Raw genomic sequence first — 15900 nt, forward strand, 5'->3', positions numbered from 1 at the left:
CGAGTGCTCGGTGGGTCTGTTAGACCAAAACAGTGAAGTTGTGCTGAACAATGAGCTGAAAGTCACTAAAAAGCTTCGTTAATTCACATTCAGCTGATCATTCTCTGTATGCTCGTCACTACAAAAGAAACCTGCCATTTGAATCATGTTGTTGTAAAGATATTGATCAGCAGCTTAGATCAGCTAAGGTTAACGTCCTCTGATAAACAGTGTAGTGTTGATGCTACAGTGAACACAGCCCACATTCACCGGACCAGTCTGCAAAGAGAACATGCTCCTGCTAACAGTTCCTTCCTTTGCAGGCTTGCAGTGATGCCAACCATGTGACTATCTATAGATATGGAAGCCGAGCGATGTTGTAGAGTAGCTTTTCTTTCTGTTGCTGTTTGTCTCTGTTCTCCATGTGTCTGTGTGGAGGTCCATCTGTGCTTCTGCTCCTTCCCAATTAATCATATTTTTATCTGACAAAGATGGAAGTATGATAACGTGTGATGATGCTGTTTTTGTTTTTTTCATACTTGAGTCCCACCTGCTGCATTCACACAGCCTGTGCTGTTCTGTTTCTGTGGTTTGTAACACGCCGCCCTTCTCCTCCCACTTCCCCTCAGGTTTTGGTCTGCTTTGGGTTGACTGGTCATTATGCTGATGCAGCTCTGTAGTATCAAGGTCAGTGCCCCCCCACCACCACGATCACCCCCCACCTTCTCTATGTGCCTGCTTACCACCACCCAGTTTGTCTGTAGCATTGTGGGACTTTGAAGCCTGGTGCCAGTAGTGAGGTATAGAGTTCTGATCAGTATCAGAAATGTATATGAAGCAGGTAAAATGCTGGATTGGGTGTCTGCAAGTACAAGACTCAACGCACCACTGACATGACGTTATCAGCTCATTTACACTACACACAAACAACACTTGTCTGTACATCTTGCCCAAACGCTACTGCACATGTGCAAACCAGTCCAGGCACCTGTAGTTAAACACTTCCTGTTTTCTGCCGATAATGCGTCATGGTGAACAACACATCTGTGTTTGAATGGACGGAGGAGAGCTGGCTGCTAGCTGTCCTCTTTGGGTAAATAGTGGAGCTAACAGCTAACGGTACTGAGGTTGTGTTGAATCAGGAGTTTTGGATGAAGGTAAATTAAAACGTTCTCATGATGTGTTCAAATGTAATGTGTTGGTGAGAAACTTGAATAAATCCAGTTGTATGTAGGAGATGAAATAGATATTAGAGATGAATTATGAGCCCTTTAACTTAACTTCAGTTTTTTTAATCACAGCAAATATTGAAATAATAATTTAATAATTTATCCTCAATCATTCAAGTGTTTTTATGCAAATAATCTATCGATGATAACAACAAAGTAAAAGGACAACATTTAGAATGTCTCATGGTTTACACTGACTTCTGGGTGGTTTGTTTGGAATATGTGTATATAGACATGCATACAAATGGTACCAACATATATATTCATGTTCAATGTACTTTGGTCAATTCTTTCTGAAATTCAGTATCTTCAAATGTGATCGTCTTCATGCCAAAAACGTCCTGCATTGTGTTTTAGTCATCCCATAATTTGGCATTATTTGATAAATCAATGAAAAGACAAACAATATATTGGTACAAGCCTCGGCTAAATCAATATTCATGCTGGCGTTTCACTAATATCCATATCACATGGGGGCACATGGACATTGTACCGAACACGCAGACGACCTCTCCTCATCACCGACTGCACGCACAAAGCGCCTCAGCATCTAGAACAATCCGTCAAGGCTGAGGCGCTGAGTCGCTGGGTCGCTGAGTCGTGCCCCGGAGCTGCTTCCCAACTAGAGCATTCTCTGATCGGATGGAAAAGCTCTCCCTCACATTCGGACGTGCTGGTAATGATGGCGCATCACGCGGTGATCAGAGTCCATGCTGAACAGACACACCACCCTCAGTGGCTCACCTTTGAACATGGTTACAGGTTCACATGCTCTTACCTTCATTTACTCAGTGGCTCTATAGGAGCTGCTTGGTTTTGTAGAAAGCCTTCACTTGATTACCAGTGAGAACAGAGTGCGGACACAATAACACCTGTAGCATCTAATCAAACATTTTCATTCAACATCATGCTGGTTTCTGAGGCTATGGTTTGTGGTGGTGTTGTGTTGGATTGCATTATCTTCAGGGTGTTTCTGATATTTTGTTGTTAAATTAAAACATCAGAGGTGTTCCTCTTCTGTTTATGTACCTGACAGCATTTCTATTATTTTGTCCATCATAAACAAAAGAACAGAGAAACTGTACAATCAGGTACCATCCAGTGCCGTGATACTACTAATGACCGTAGACCTGAATACTCTCAGACACTTTATGTAGCCCAATACTTTTTATGGCAACACCCGCCCCGTGTAGCATTCCAGCCCGAGGATTGGTGCTCCACAAGACACAGGTACTGGATTGGTTCTGTTGGTATGCCCTGACCCTAACTGCATGTGGTCATATAACTTCAGCCAATGGCACTGACCTCAACCAGGGTCACCTATGCAGGGCGGGGCTTACCCAGAGAAGTATTGCAATATTGTCAATAGTAGTAGCAGGTATTACTCCTTTCTGACAGTCCTTAACTCAGTTTGTAGTTTTACTCTAGTGTTTTAAGTTCACGCTCAGTTTCATTTATTTCTTTTTTAAATTGAGCCAAAGCAGATTCAAACATTCAGCACACCGTTGTGTACACGCTCATTTTCATTTACACATAAAAAACATACATGAAGCGAATGATTTCAGAAATACAGGATTGTACTTAAGAACAGTATCAAAAACAAATAAACCAAACAAAGAAATCCTCAAAATACAGGAAATGACTACATATAATACAAATGGACAAAGATGAAATAAAAAAATTGTATACTTAATGAAATTAACAATTTAAACCCTACAAAAAAATGAAACTCCAGTGGGAACAATGACAACTACTTTATAGAGAGGCAGTTATAATACAAATACATTAAATAAATATTGCTGAGGAAGTAAGAAAAATTGTGCTTAATATGCTGAAAGTCACCAGGATTATAAATTGATTATATACATATATATCGCCACCTTAACGTGGTGTATATATATGTATGTATGTATGTATGTATGTGTGTGTGTGTGTGTGTATATATATATATTTGTGATATTCCACATGATCACTCTGCCAGTTGGCGTGAACAGTTTTCATCATGGTGTATGAAGGCAGCTTTAAAAAGGCTCTCTGTGCTAGATCTAACATCAGATATACACAGTCAGCATATGTTTCTTTAGTTGATGTTATGATGAACAGCAGCTGTCATTGTGAAGGACTGGAAGTGATACTGCACCCTGATACTAGATGATTCCTTCAAAAGGCAAAGGGCACAATGACAGTGGTGTCCTGCCATGCCAGCACAGCCAATCAGACAGCAGAGTCATGTCTACATATTTCAGGTGTTTAATAGAAAGTCTTTCAAAAACCCAAATCATCAGCAGTAAATGTGAGAGACAATGGCGATTCACACACCTGCCTTCTATAAATACATATAGATTTAATAAATAGATTAATACATTTCAGAAACAGACACCTCAGAAAACACAAACATTTCAAACATTTTCTTTTTCAATCAAAGAAGCCGAGACGTCAGCTGCTGACAGCATTAAAGATATGCGTTTGGCCCCAGCCATCCAGACCAGTCAGCAAGCTATAAAAACTGAATCAAAACCGTTACCAGCATCAAAATGTTGGGTTGTCAGGAAATTATATTCCAGCAGAGGACTCCTGACAGGATCACAGCCGCTTCAGAGCAACAGGTGTTTCAATTTAGTAGCTCTAGTGAGTGGTTGGCGTAATAAACCCAGTTCTTAGTGTGTTTAGGATTGAGTTAAGGCTTTCATGAGGACACCTGCATGTTCTGTCCGTGTTTTCAACAGCTGCCGGGACGCAGTCACCAGTTAACACAGTCACTTGTCCAACCGAAACACTGGTGGCATGTATTGTTGCAAGCTATTAAAAGTGCAGACTACCACTGGAATTACCAAAATACTTGTGTTCGTAGCGCCCACTTTAAAACTCCTTTAAATCAAACCTCTGAGTCTCTTCATGGTGTTTGACGTTCTGTCCATGAACACAGACAACATAGCTGGAAGCATCTAGTGACATGTATGTTCTCGCTGGTTACACGCTAGCTTTCTCCACCAACTAATATATGTGCCCACTAAGTATTGGGCCACTTGCTAATGTATACCCACTCACTAACAGCACACATATTAAAAAGTCAAACTGTTTAGGTTGCATTTACCATCTTTGGTTGTTAATGTCCTTGCATTAGCTTGACATGCTATTACACAACACTTTGCTTCCATTGTCCATGTCAATCTAACTAGCATGTCGCTATCACTGGGAGCATGCTGCTCAACCCACCAAGCAACACCCCATCATCCTCAGCTAACATGCTAAGCTAACTAGCATGCTAAGCGCACCAGCATGCTACCAAAGCCACTGAATAAACCAAACAATCGTCATTCAATTCAACTAGCTCATTCGCTTTAGTATTCGTAAAGCTATAGGGAGACTACTCCAATGTTGGTTATTAGAGTATATACTCAAGCATATTATTAGAGTATATACTCAATAACCTGAGTTTTCATATTGAGTCAGAATTGGGAGAGAAAAGACTGATTGGTGCATCCCTACAGTGGCACAAGATGATTTAGCAGCTTTATTTTCAGCTGCTAGCTGCAGCAAGCTGCTAAATCATTTAGATTCACACACTGGCTCTGTGCTTCTCAACCCCCCGAGTGAGTACCTAGAGTGAAAGACAACATTGTCAAGTACTAATGAACACTAGCTGCTGTGCTTTTAGCAGGAAACTCAAACATGGGTGAAATGACAGAACTGTTAGAATTGTGTCTTATTGTCGACACTCACAGACATGGCCATTCAAATGGGTTCCTCCTCAACACCCTTCAAATGTCTCTGGTACAGACATGATCCTCCACCCTTGTTGTCTTCTTAAGTAGCAACATAATACCTTGTTGTTCAGCAGGCCAAAAGCTTCTTGTTGTGCGTTCTCTTGCAGAACTTGTACCAGAATCGGTTCCTGGGCCTGGCGGCCATGGCCTCCCCGTCCCGCAGCAGCCAGACCCGCCAGCGCTGCAAGGACGCGGTTCGCCACAGCTACGGCCCGGACAGCTACGCCGTCAACCAGGAGGACTTCATGCTGGGGCTGCCGCGGTCCACCAGTGACACCGATCTGGTCTCCCCGGACGCTCGCTCCACCCTCGCCATCAACTCCTCCCATTACACCATCGGCCAGTCTGAAGACCTGGTGATCACGTGGGACATCAAGGAGGAAGTGGATGCCGGAGACTGGATTGGCATGTATCTTGTCGGTAAGTGAGATATGACATGATGGCATTGAATGATTGAAGATGAAGAATAATCATTGAAGAATAGTTAATGACACTAGCCTCTAAAAATACCACATACAATCTATGTTAACACAAGCACTTCCTGTCAGTATTCAGATGGTGTTTAGACAGTCTGCAATGAGGTGAGACTTGTTGTAATAACTGATCATGTAATAACTGTGCATAATATACATATAAAATGTGTAATAAAGGAAATATATAAGAAACTATCTGTGTGGATAGATGTCGTTAAAGGTACTAGTGCAGCACCTGTTCGGGCGGGGCCGATTGCTTGGCCCTCAGAAGTGCATCTTGCAGCGTTGTCAAGAGCCGCTCATCGCTCGTTGACTCCAGGGAAGTGAAAAAGAATTCAGTTGCGACGTTATACAGCCTCCAGCAGCAAAAGTGAACTGCAGTGAATGAGCCACGTCCTGTAAAGGTCCTCTGGGGACAATATGCTGGACTCAGTCAGACTCAGAAGTGTCTTAAAGCTTAAATCTCTCTAGTGTCCACCAGGGGGCGACTCCTCTGGTTGTATAGAAGTCTATGAGAAAATGACTCTACTTCTCTCTTGATTTATTACCTCAGTAAACATTGTAAACATGAGTTTATGGTCTCAATCTCTAGTTTCAAGTCTTCTTCAATACAGCATGATGTTCATTTAGTAAATGATGGTCCATTTAGAGTCAAACAGACCATAAAGCAGGGTATGCTTTAGAGGCGGGGCTACTGTGATTGACAGACCACTGCCACTACCACTACCAGAGACGTATACAGCATCTCTACGTCACTCCTCTGCATTTCAAATAGGGTAACTTCTCTTCATTGGTTGTGAAAGAAACAATATGGCGACGGCCGTAATCCAAGATGGCGACAGCGAAATCTCTGAACTCAAGGCTTCAAAACATCAGTCCACAAACCAAAGAGTGATGTCACGATGACTACGCCCACTTCTTATGTACAATCCATGGTATTCACAGCCCTGAAGCCCCGCCCCTGCTGCTGCACACAGCACTAGCGCTTGTTAATTCAAAGTTTATTAATATTGAACGCGTCCAAATCGCACCAACTGCGACACTGCACGTCCCCAGCAATAGACCCGCCAAGTTTGAAGTAGATGGGATGAACCGTTCTCCAGATATGTGAAGGACACACACACACACACACACACACACACACACAGATTCCTTGCTTTACAGTGAGATACGGTGTGATAAACCAGATTTTAAACCAACTTCAGATCAGTGCAGACCGGTATCACCTGTCCTCTACTTCTACCAACTCATTGTCACCTGAGCTGAATCAGATCCTGACGCGACACGTCTCACAGTCAGTAGAGTTACCAGAGGACGGAGTGTGTGGCACACGCTGCTCTTCTTCTCTGGAGGTTCATGGTATCAAACCACTTCCACAATGTTGTTGAACCAGCAGCAACATGACATTCACTGTCAGCCATGGAGTTTCTGCTGTGATATCACACATTTGAACACATTAAGGTTCATTTCATGTATAATTGATAGGCATGGAGAATCAATCTCAGTTTATGTTACTGTAAAGTACAGTGGAACAGGAAGTGGAATATAAAGTGTGACTTGTTTAAAGAATTGTGGAGGGTTGGAGCAGCAGGGTGGTTTCAACAGTTTCATCTCTTTCCAGGTGAGGCTTTGTCTGAGAACTTCCTGGACTACAAGAACCGAGGCATCAACGGATCTCACAGGGGACAGATCGTTTGGAAAATTGACTCCAGCTCCAACTTCAGTGACTGTAAGTACTAAAAACTCATTTGTGTTTTTGAGCAGAAGAACACTCAATAAATATTGTAGCGTTAGATCAACTGTTTTATCATGAATGTGTTACTCATTCCTGTTTGGAATGTAAAAATTCAATTCCTTGTCTCCAGTTTCCGTGCCAAGTGGTCTTGACCGTGGTGTTTTTAGATTCTGTCTCAAATAAGTGGAGTGGATTGATCCTCTCAGCCCGGAGAGTGCTGCAGCAGCATGAGGGGGAAGTAGCAGGGCTGCTTACAGAGGCACATCCTCAGAGGGAGGAGAGGGAGACGGTCACAAATGGAGCGCAAACGCTGCGTTTAGGGACCGGGAGAATTGTGTGTATGAGTGGAGACTACATTTATCAGTGTACAGCCATCCAGGTGTTTCCATTTAGGAACTAGAGATGTTCCCTTTTCCTTCCCTATTCCCATACCTGAACTTGTGTTTTGGCAGATACACAGTACTGATCCGACACAAGTATTATTACTTTTTAACAGCCGCATACTAGTAACCCTTTATGGATGTGATGTTGGACCTGGCTCACGTTAAACATGAACAAATACATACATAGAACTTTCTTTTACTCTCTACTTTGACAGTCAGTCATAACTGAAACAAAACTTAAATAAATAAATGTAGGCAGGAATGAATAAATGAATTGTTAAAGTGCAGCCACAATTTATGAGGAAGAAGTGTTTCGTTTGTCACTTCCATCATCGATCCTGACGCAGCGATTGTTTTTTCTGGAGCAGAGGATGGAAGTAGCTGAGGAGTGAGACATCTCTCTTCCCTCTCATCTCTGTTGAGAGCTGCACATGTGCAGTAGAGATCAGGTCGGATGTACAATCAGGTAGCTAGTGACATTACGCGTGGTCCTTTGTAGCGTAAATGATCTGCTAAACATTATGATAACGGGACATGGTGTTGGTGCGTAGACGATGGAGTCGTTGGGCCGTGGGAGGAAGACGGAGAACCCGGAGAGAACCCACACTGACACGGGGAGAACATGCAAACTTCACAGAAAAGGGCCGGCCTATGGCGCTAAATCCTGTAGAAAGATCCCATTGTCTTTTTGTGGAGGGAACCAGTGCGATGCTTACTTCTGGGGTTGGACTACAAAACTCACCATCCATCACCGTCTATTTCTCATTTGTAAATATTGCCAAAAATGTTGCTTTAGCCTCAAGAATGAACTGTTGAAATATGATCAGAGATCCACGGCCTCCAGTAGAACCGTGTTTTTTATATACACAGCTTGTGCCATGATGAAGAATATTTATGTAGATAGTGCAACAACTTCTAATGCTGTACATTTGGGGGATTTTGGTCCATTCCTGGCCACAATGAATACCAATAGGATTTGTTGTGTTACTCGACAGCTGACGGGATCTCTCACTCGGGTTTAATGAGAACTATAAAAGCTTTTTGTGGCGATGCAGATATTTCTAGCAATGGATTGACCCAATGAGAAGGCGACATTGCCGTCCATGGAACATGTATTCATTCATCATATCCATCCTATCAAAGTGTGCAGACACGTCTCAACATTTAAGTGAGATCTTAACCACAGTCTCTCCACAAATAGGATGTGAACCCTGGAGAACAGTTTAGTAATAACTTTGTCACTGTGCTGTAACTGTTACAATGATTGTTACCTTTGATGGCTCACACAGACTCTTCTTACTATGGACGATTTGTACATTTAGTGTACTTCATTTTATCACCAGCTTGTGCAGTAATAGCTTCCCTATCTGTGTAAATACTCCCCGTGTTTCCTCATGAGGTTCTTTAAAGGGTACTTAAACTGAGAACTTAAACTGATAAACTGATATCAAACCATGTCTGGACAGTCAAATAGAGACTCTGTATTCCATCCTCCCTGTCTGTGAGACACTGCTGACACAAGCTGGCGGGCAAACTTGTGTCCGTCCAATCAGTTGATGCGGTGTCGCTGTGTGTCCCCCCTCTTCTCGTCAAATCAGCTAAGTGTGTGTGCCCAAACGAGCAGAAAAACACGCAGCTTTACTGTGACCTTAATCTCCTCGTGTCCCCCAAGCTTTTTCAACCTTTTTTTTTCTTCTACTTCTCCTATTTCTCAAAAGACTTTGGAGTCCAAAAAATGAGAGGTGTCACCAATAACTAAGAATTTAAACAGACTATACGAAGGTTAATATGTTCTCCTTTCTTTTTTAAAGATTGAACTACTCCAAATATTATCTATATTAATTAAAGTATTATAAAAGCTATAGAAAACATGGGGAATATGATAAATATGTCATATATTAAAATGAACATGAGACATCACATATAACCAATGTAAAACCACAAAACCGTTCTCAGAAAAGGTAAATGCTGGTAAATAAAGCCATCAGCATGCATAATAAGATTTTGGTTTCTGTTTTAAATTCAGGTATGAAAGTTGTATTCAGTGCCTGTGAAAAGCAAACTAACTGTTGTTTGATTTTCTCGTCCTCAGCGGAGACCCAGGTCTGCTTCAGGTACTACCACGGTGTCACTGGAGCCCTGAGGGCCACCACACCCAGCACCACCATAAAGAAAGGCCCCGCACATGTGAGTCTCAGCGCACCTCGTGGCTTTATTTTCACACATGCAGCGTCCTGGGACTGGAGGGGCTCAGCTGCTTTACTCAGCCTCTTCATGTTGTGTCCTTTGTGAATTGGTTGTGCTGCAGCTACACCTCTGATGAAAGTACAAGGCTGCATTAGAAGACACGAAGTACATTTCAGTCGCGTCAAAGAACTGACCATCCTTTGTATTCCAGTCAGATTTAGCGTTGAAAGGCTGTGCTCTTTGGAAGAGCTGGAGCTAATCCTCTCAATGCTCGGGGTACAGCACCAGATGAACATAGAGCTTAACAAGATAACAGTGTGTCTGACAGGAACATACCCGGCTGAGGGAGGGGAAAGATTCTATTAAGTCAAAGTACTTTTGCTTTCTTTAAAGTATTATCTTATAGTAAATAAACAAACTGGTGTGTGTTGCAGAGCCGAGACGAACGGTCTCAGTAGTAGCGCATAAAGCTGAACCTATCAGTCAGACACCACACGGCGTAAAGCTCAGTTGGCTTTCAGTCTGGGGATATTTTGGGGGTTCCGCTGCAGATATCCAGATAACAGATAACCAGGCCAAGACTTCCTCTTCCGTGTGCTAGCCTTTGTTTGTCCGGGTTGCAACTTGAGACCAACTTGTGTGTGTGTGTGTGTGTGTGTGTGTGTGTGTGTGTGTGTGTGTGTGTGTGTGTGTGTGTGTGTGTGTGTGTGTGTGTGTGTGTGTGTGTGTGTGAGACTGTCAGTATGAAGTCAGCAGTAACGTTACAGCTGTGGACGTACAGTGTAGTGTGTGTACGGTTTATTTGTCGGTGAATAAATACTACAACTCCTCCAGACCGGTGAGGAGACTCAAGCTGAGCTCCTGTGTCTTACTTGTCAGTGATTGAAGTGAAGGAGGGGTTAGCCCCGCAGTTAGCAATAGCTCCGGCTGCTCCGGCTGCTCCGGCTGCTCCGGCTGCGTCCTTTAAGGTGGGTCAGCACTATTCTCCTTTAACAATCACAATCACAACTGTTTACTGTAAGTACGTTACACATGTTAGGTGTATTTTAATAGAGACAAATGTTAGAAATTGTCCTGGGATGTAAGTGACAAATGAATAGATCTTTTAGCTGATTTATTTAATTATTAAATATAAACATCTCTACTGCAAACTATGATGTGTTTGTATCATGAAAACATGAAGCATCATGTTGTGTATTTCAACTGTTTCAGTCAGAAAGTGACCAAGTACTCAAAAGTACTTGGTCTTTGGTATACTTTTTATATTTTAAAAAGCGTCTGCCACCGATGGCAACCGAAGGACAAGAATTGGTTTCCAAAGGCAACCTGGCGCTTCATATTGTCGAGCCGTGTGTATCCAGACCTGTGCTGTCCTGGAGTCACTCCCATGCTGCCAGGTGGTGCCTGGCCACTGGCCAGTGAATTGAATAGTGGTCACGCAATGAATTGCTTCTTGGAGATCTTCAGATCTGTCGTACCAATGTTACTTATCAGCATATGAATATTGTCGCAGCTCTTCTAAAGCCTCCATCAGCCAGACCCCGGCATCAGGAGGGTGTCCAGCCAGGGGGTTGGGTTTCAGTGTTCTCCATTCTGCTGCTCTGGGCCTCTGGAAATGCTGATGGGTCCTGAACTTGATCTGCACTTGCTTCCTGAGGACAAATGAATAAAAATAACCGCCATAGGAAGGGAGACAGGGGGAGGGAGGAGCAGACATAGGGATAGGAGAAGACAGTCCACTCCAGGTGAGTCATTGAGGTTTTCAGAGGCGAGGGGTAGGAAAGCAGCGGGTCAAACGCAGCAAAAGGCGCAGCAAAAGGGGAACGAGCAGCAGCAGAAGAATTAGAAGAAGAAGCAGCAGAAGCAGCAGCAGCAGCAGAAGAAGAAGAAGGAGAAGAGGAAGAAGCAGAGAGGACATGGAAGGACAGGAGAGCAGTGGAGGGAGATGGTTCTGCTCTGCCTGTTGTTTGCTCTAGACAGAGAGGACCCGGCTCTTGACTTGTATGGGTGTGATGGACGCCATGTGTCTCCAGCTGGGACTGCTGTCTCCCAGCCACCCTGAGAGGAGGAGCGGCAGGAGGACGAGGCTCAGCTGGATAGCCTGGGTAACCATAAATACTCGCTCTTCCTCTTCCACAGACGCGTGTGACGGCTCGTTCAGTCATCTTGTTTTCCTGCAGCGTCTTGAGAGGCACATGCATCTGAGTCAGTTCACTGTGTAGTTCACCTTCTGTAGTGTAGTAATAGCATTCATGGTGAAACACAGCTGCAGGATATTAGCTTGTAAGATATGATGTCACGTTTATGATGTCACGTTTATGACACTGGTGGTGTGATTGACTGTAGCCTCTAACCTTTGCTTTATTGTTGATCAGTCCGTTACGTCATTTTGCGTTTTGTGTTCTCTTTCTTGTTAGCTCACGCTGACAATAACGTCGTCTAGTACTGCGTAACCATGGTAACTGAAGTGTATAGGACCAGAGCTACAGCGACAGCGTTAGTGTAAGACCTGAGGGAAGGAGACGGAGTGTTTGAATGCTGATGTCTTCTGCTCAGAGCGATCTTTGTCTCAGCGGTCACTGGGGTTCACCATCACAGATAACAATAACAGCAGATATTCTACATTTACAACAGAAGAAGAATCAGAACAAACTCTTTGGTGCCGTGTGAGTGAGGAGAGGGAATGTGTCTCAACATGTGAATGAACATTAACGCTCATTGATCCTCTTCTCATCTCTGAACCTGTTTGGAGGTTACTCAGGGTGCAATCAGATACTTTCCCATGATTTTCCATATCATGTGAGAGTCCACTTTGATTTCCTGTCGGTAACAGCAGCTTCACAGAACAACACATGTTCCAGGCTGTTTAATGATGTGTAATGTAAGCAAGCATTAGCTTAGTGGCATATCTTAACTCAGTGGTGGAACGTCACTAACTACATTTACTCAAGTACTGTACTTCCGTACACATTTTACGGAACTCGTACTACACTGGAGTACTTCTATTTTATATACAATAGTATATGTTAAGCAATACATATACATTCAATATATATATTTCTATACACATACATTAGAAATATCTCCACCTTTACTAGCAGCAACATTAAAGCGATGAACACATTAATTCATCAATACTTTTAATTCCATTATATTATATATATTATTTTGCAACAAAAAACTGATTTGTTTTTCAAAAAAGATTTTTTGTCCGCTTTTTTCCACTACTCTAGAGTAGCTGCAGGGGTTATTAATAAACTTAAAACCTTTTTGGTATTGTATTCCGTTAACCTTGATCTGGTGTCTTTGGTTGTTTCGGTCACACCATCCTGTGGTGATGACACAGCACATTGTCACAATACAACGTGGCATATGCAGGTTGATAAACAGCGTAACACTCGTGCTGTGACCTCTTCCTCTATCTCATAATGCCATTACACTGTCACAGATTAGTTTCCCGTTACATGACGTCCATACACGTCTTTGGTGAACAAATAGGAATAGAAAAATGAAACCCACCGTATGGACTTATATCCACTGAACCATGACAAACACAGCTCCACACATTATACAGTAGGGATGGATGGATGGATTGTTGCTTCAGGTACATCGTGGTTATCTCCATTGAAGGGCGTGCAGCAAGTGGCCTGTGACTGCTGCTGACTGATGGACGTGAATGATGACATTTGACCAAGCACCCCCAGCAGACCTGCTCTCACCACTGAGCTGATAGAAGCTTGTCTACACTGGTAACCCACTCTAAGTGAGTTAGATCACTCAGACTCTCTGTCTTAAAGGGCCCTGGGACGCATTCAGATAGCTCACACATGTGGATCTGACCTGTAATCAGATGTGGACCTAAATGCAGGCTGTCTCTTTCAGACCCGCCTGTCTCTCCTCTTCCATCAAAGTCCTTGTAACACTTACAGGACATGCACTCCTGACTTCTACATACTGCTCCTTTTGTTTTCAAAGTATTTGATTGTTCTCCAACTTGCTGCAGTAGGATGGGAGATTATTTAAAGTGTGTTGCAGATGAGATGGAGTTGTCATGTGGTTTATCTGTGAGATTAGAATCATTGAGTGGGCTGTACTCAGAGAGGCAGATTAGCATCTCATTAAAACTAATTGGTCCGAACATCTGTCATTTCCTTTATCCCCGTTTCCTTTTGTTTCCACAGCCAGTTGCATCATCGTTCAGAGCTCATACAGAATAGTTTGCTGTGACACAGATACTTCCTGTACTGTCTCTACTTCTCTCCCCACTTTTGCATTGATGGTCAACTGAGTGGACGGTGTGATGTAAGATGACAATATATAGTCGCTATTAGGGAAGAAATATCTCCTCACTTCACCTCTAACTTCAGCAATACTTTTATCTCGGACCAAATTCTTGCAGAACTAATCACATTCCCATCAGTCTCATCTGTACTTTGTGATGAGTGCTAATTATCCTTTGCTAGCATGCTAACATGCTAAACGAAGATGGTGAGCATGGTCAACAATATACAGTATCTGCTCAGCAGCTGTTAGCATCGTCATTGTGAGTACGTTAGCATGTTAGCGTTTATCTTAGCACAGCTGTGCCTCAGGTTGTTACGTGGCTGTAGACTCATAAGGTCTTTGCAAACCCATTAACCATTTACCAATAAATTGCACGTCAATCAAAACATTGCAACCCAACTGTCTTTATGAGCCTTTTCACATCGAATCCGAAACTTGTGGTTTGTGTTTTTATTTCTGTAGCTGTTTCAATCTGCACATTCTAGATGCCGATTAAAACCAAGCCAGTTGATAAGATGATGACTTCTTATCACGCGATCAATAGATTTTCTCTGATGTCAATGCCATAATTCTGTCCGTCCTTACCATCACACAACATTATGGGTATTGATCTATTTGGTACATTTGGTCTCACAGCAGATAAAACCATGACATTTCCTTGAATGCCATCTTAAGGCCGTTTCTATGGAGCGGGTCTTCTTCATGACATCGGCCGTCATGTTTCTACAGTAGCCCAGAATGGACAAACCAAACACTGGCTCTAGACAATTTCAAAATGTTCACGTCGACCATCATAGTTCTTTCACTATTGAACCGCAAAACCTTTCCACTGCACGGTGGAACTGATGCAACACAGCGGTGCTCACGCTCTCCTCCACTTCCTCCTCTCTCCATCAGCTCCTCTGTCTCCCTCCCATCCCCCATGCTCCTCCTCTTCCTGGCTGTAGGATCAATGTCAGGATAATGAAGACAGAGTATTGATCGCAGGATGCTGTCAGGCTGCCTGAAAACAGAGCTTTACCAAAGGCTGAGCTGAGATCAGATTGGACGTTTTGTCTAAACACAAAGGTGTCAGACCTCACATCATTTCAGAAGTATGTCCTGTCTGACATCTTTGTGTTTTGGAACACATTGTTAATACTTGAATGAATCTATTATAAATGTATTGATGTATTAGTTGACATTTTGTATAAATTGCTATTGGTTTCAGTCTTTCTTTACTCGTATACTGGTATTTATGACTCTTATTTCGTTATTTGGCTGCAGTGACCCACTTTCCTCATGGGGCATCATTAAAGTTTCATCTTACAGCAAAGGAGGAGAGACACTGGTGTAGAGAGAAGGAAGAATGGAGAGTGTGTTTTCATGTTCTTAAGCCTTCCTGTCGGTCTGTGTCCTCAGGTATTAAAGCCAGTGGTCAGTCCTGAAGTCAACCATGGACTGGGCAACAGGAGACTCATTAACTTCTCCTTGTCAGGTAGGATACCAAAGCATCCACCTTGTTCCTGTGTTACTGTACTTCCACATTCAAAGGCTTCCAATCAATGTTTCCATCCACTCTTCCCTCATCTGACCCCCCTTTGACCTGCAGCCCTCTCTAGAACTGTCTGTTGTCTCTCTAAAAGCAACAGTCTGCTCTGTGTCTGTTTTGAAGACATAATGATAAGTCTTCTTTCAGACATTTAGAATCAGCCCATTGTTTTCTCACTGACATACATACAAAATAAAAAACAACACTACGTTAAAATAAGCAAGTGACCTTAATCCTCTGAGCCCCCAGACCTGCCGGCGGGATGGAAATGTGATTCTTTTTTTAAGAATCACCAAAACTCCACCGTTCAGAGGTTATAAAAATGTAAATAG

General features: G+C 42.9%; 1 protein-coding gene across 1 annotated transcript in view; it reads left to right on the top strand.

Annotated features, from left to right (window-relative positions):
- Positions 1-636: 636 nt before the first annotated feature.
- The window catches only part of hecw1a (HECT, C2 and WW domain containing E3 ubiquitin protein ligase 1a), a gene marked incomplete at its 3' end in the record, with an annotated part of 55065 nt that continues 39801 nt past the window's right edge, over positions 637-15900 (top strand). Inside the window, exons 1-5 of the mRNA XM_079181466.1 lie at positions 637-666; positions 5083-5395; positions 7070-7177; positions 9659-9753; positions 15439-15514. Coding sequence (XP_079037592.1) covers positions 640-666; positions 5083-5395; positions 7070-7177; positions 9659-9753; positions 15439-15514 — 619 coding nt within the window. The 5' untranslated portion in view covers positions 637-639. The remainder of the gene's footprint in view (positions 667-5082; positions 5396-7069; positions 7178-9658; positions 9754-15438; positions 15515-15900) is intronic.

This window comes from Pholis gunnellus (genome assembly GCF_910591455.1).
Source record: "Pholis gunnellus genome assembly, chromosome: 20".
Taxonomy (NCBI): Eukaryota; Metazoa; Chordata; class Actinopteri; order Perciformes; family Pholidae; genus Pholis; species Pholis gunnellus.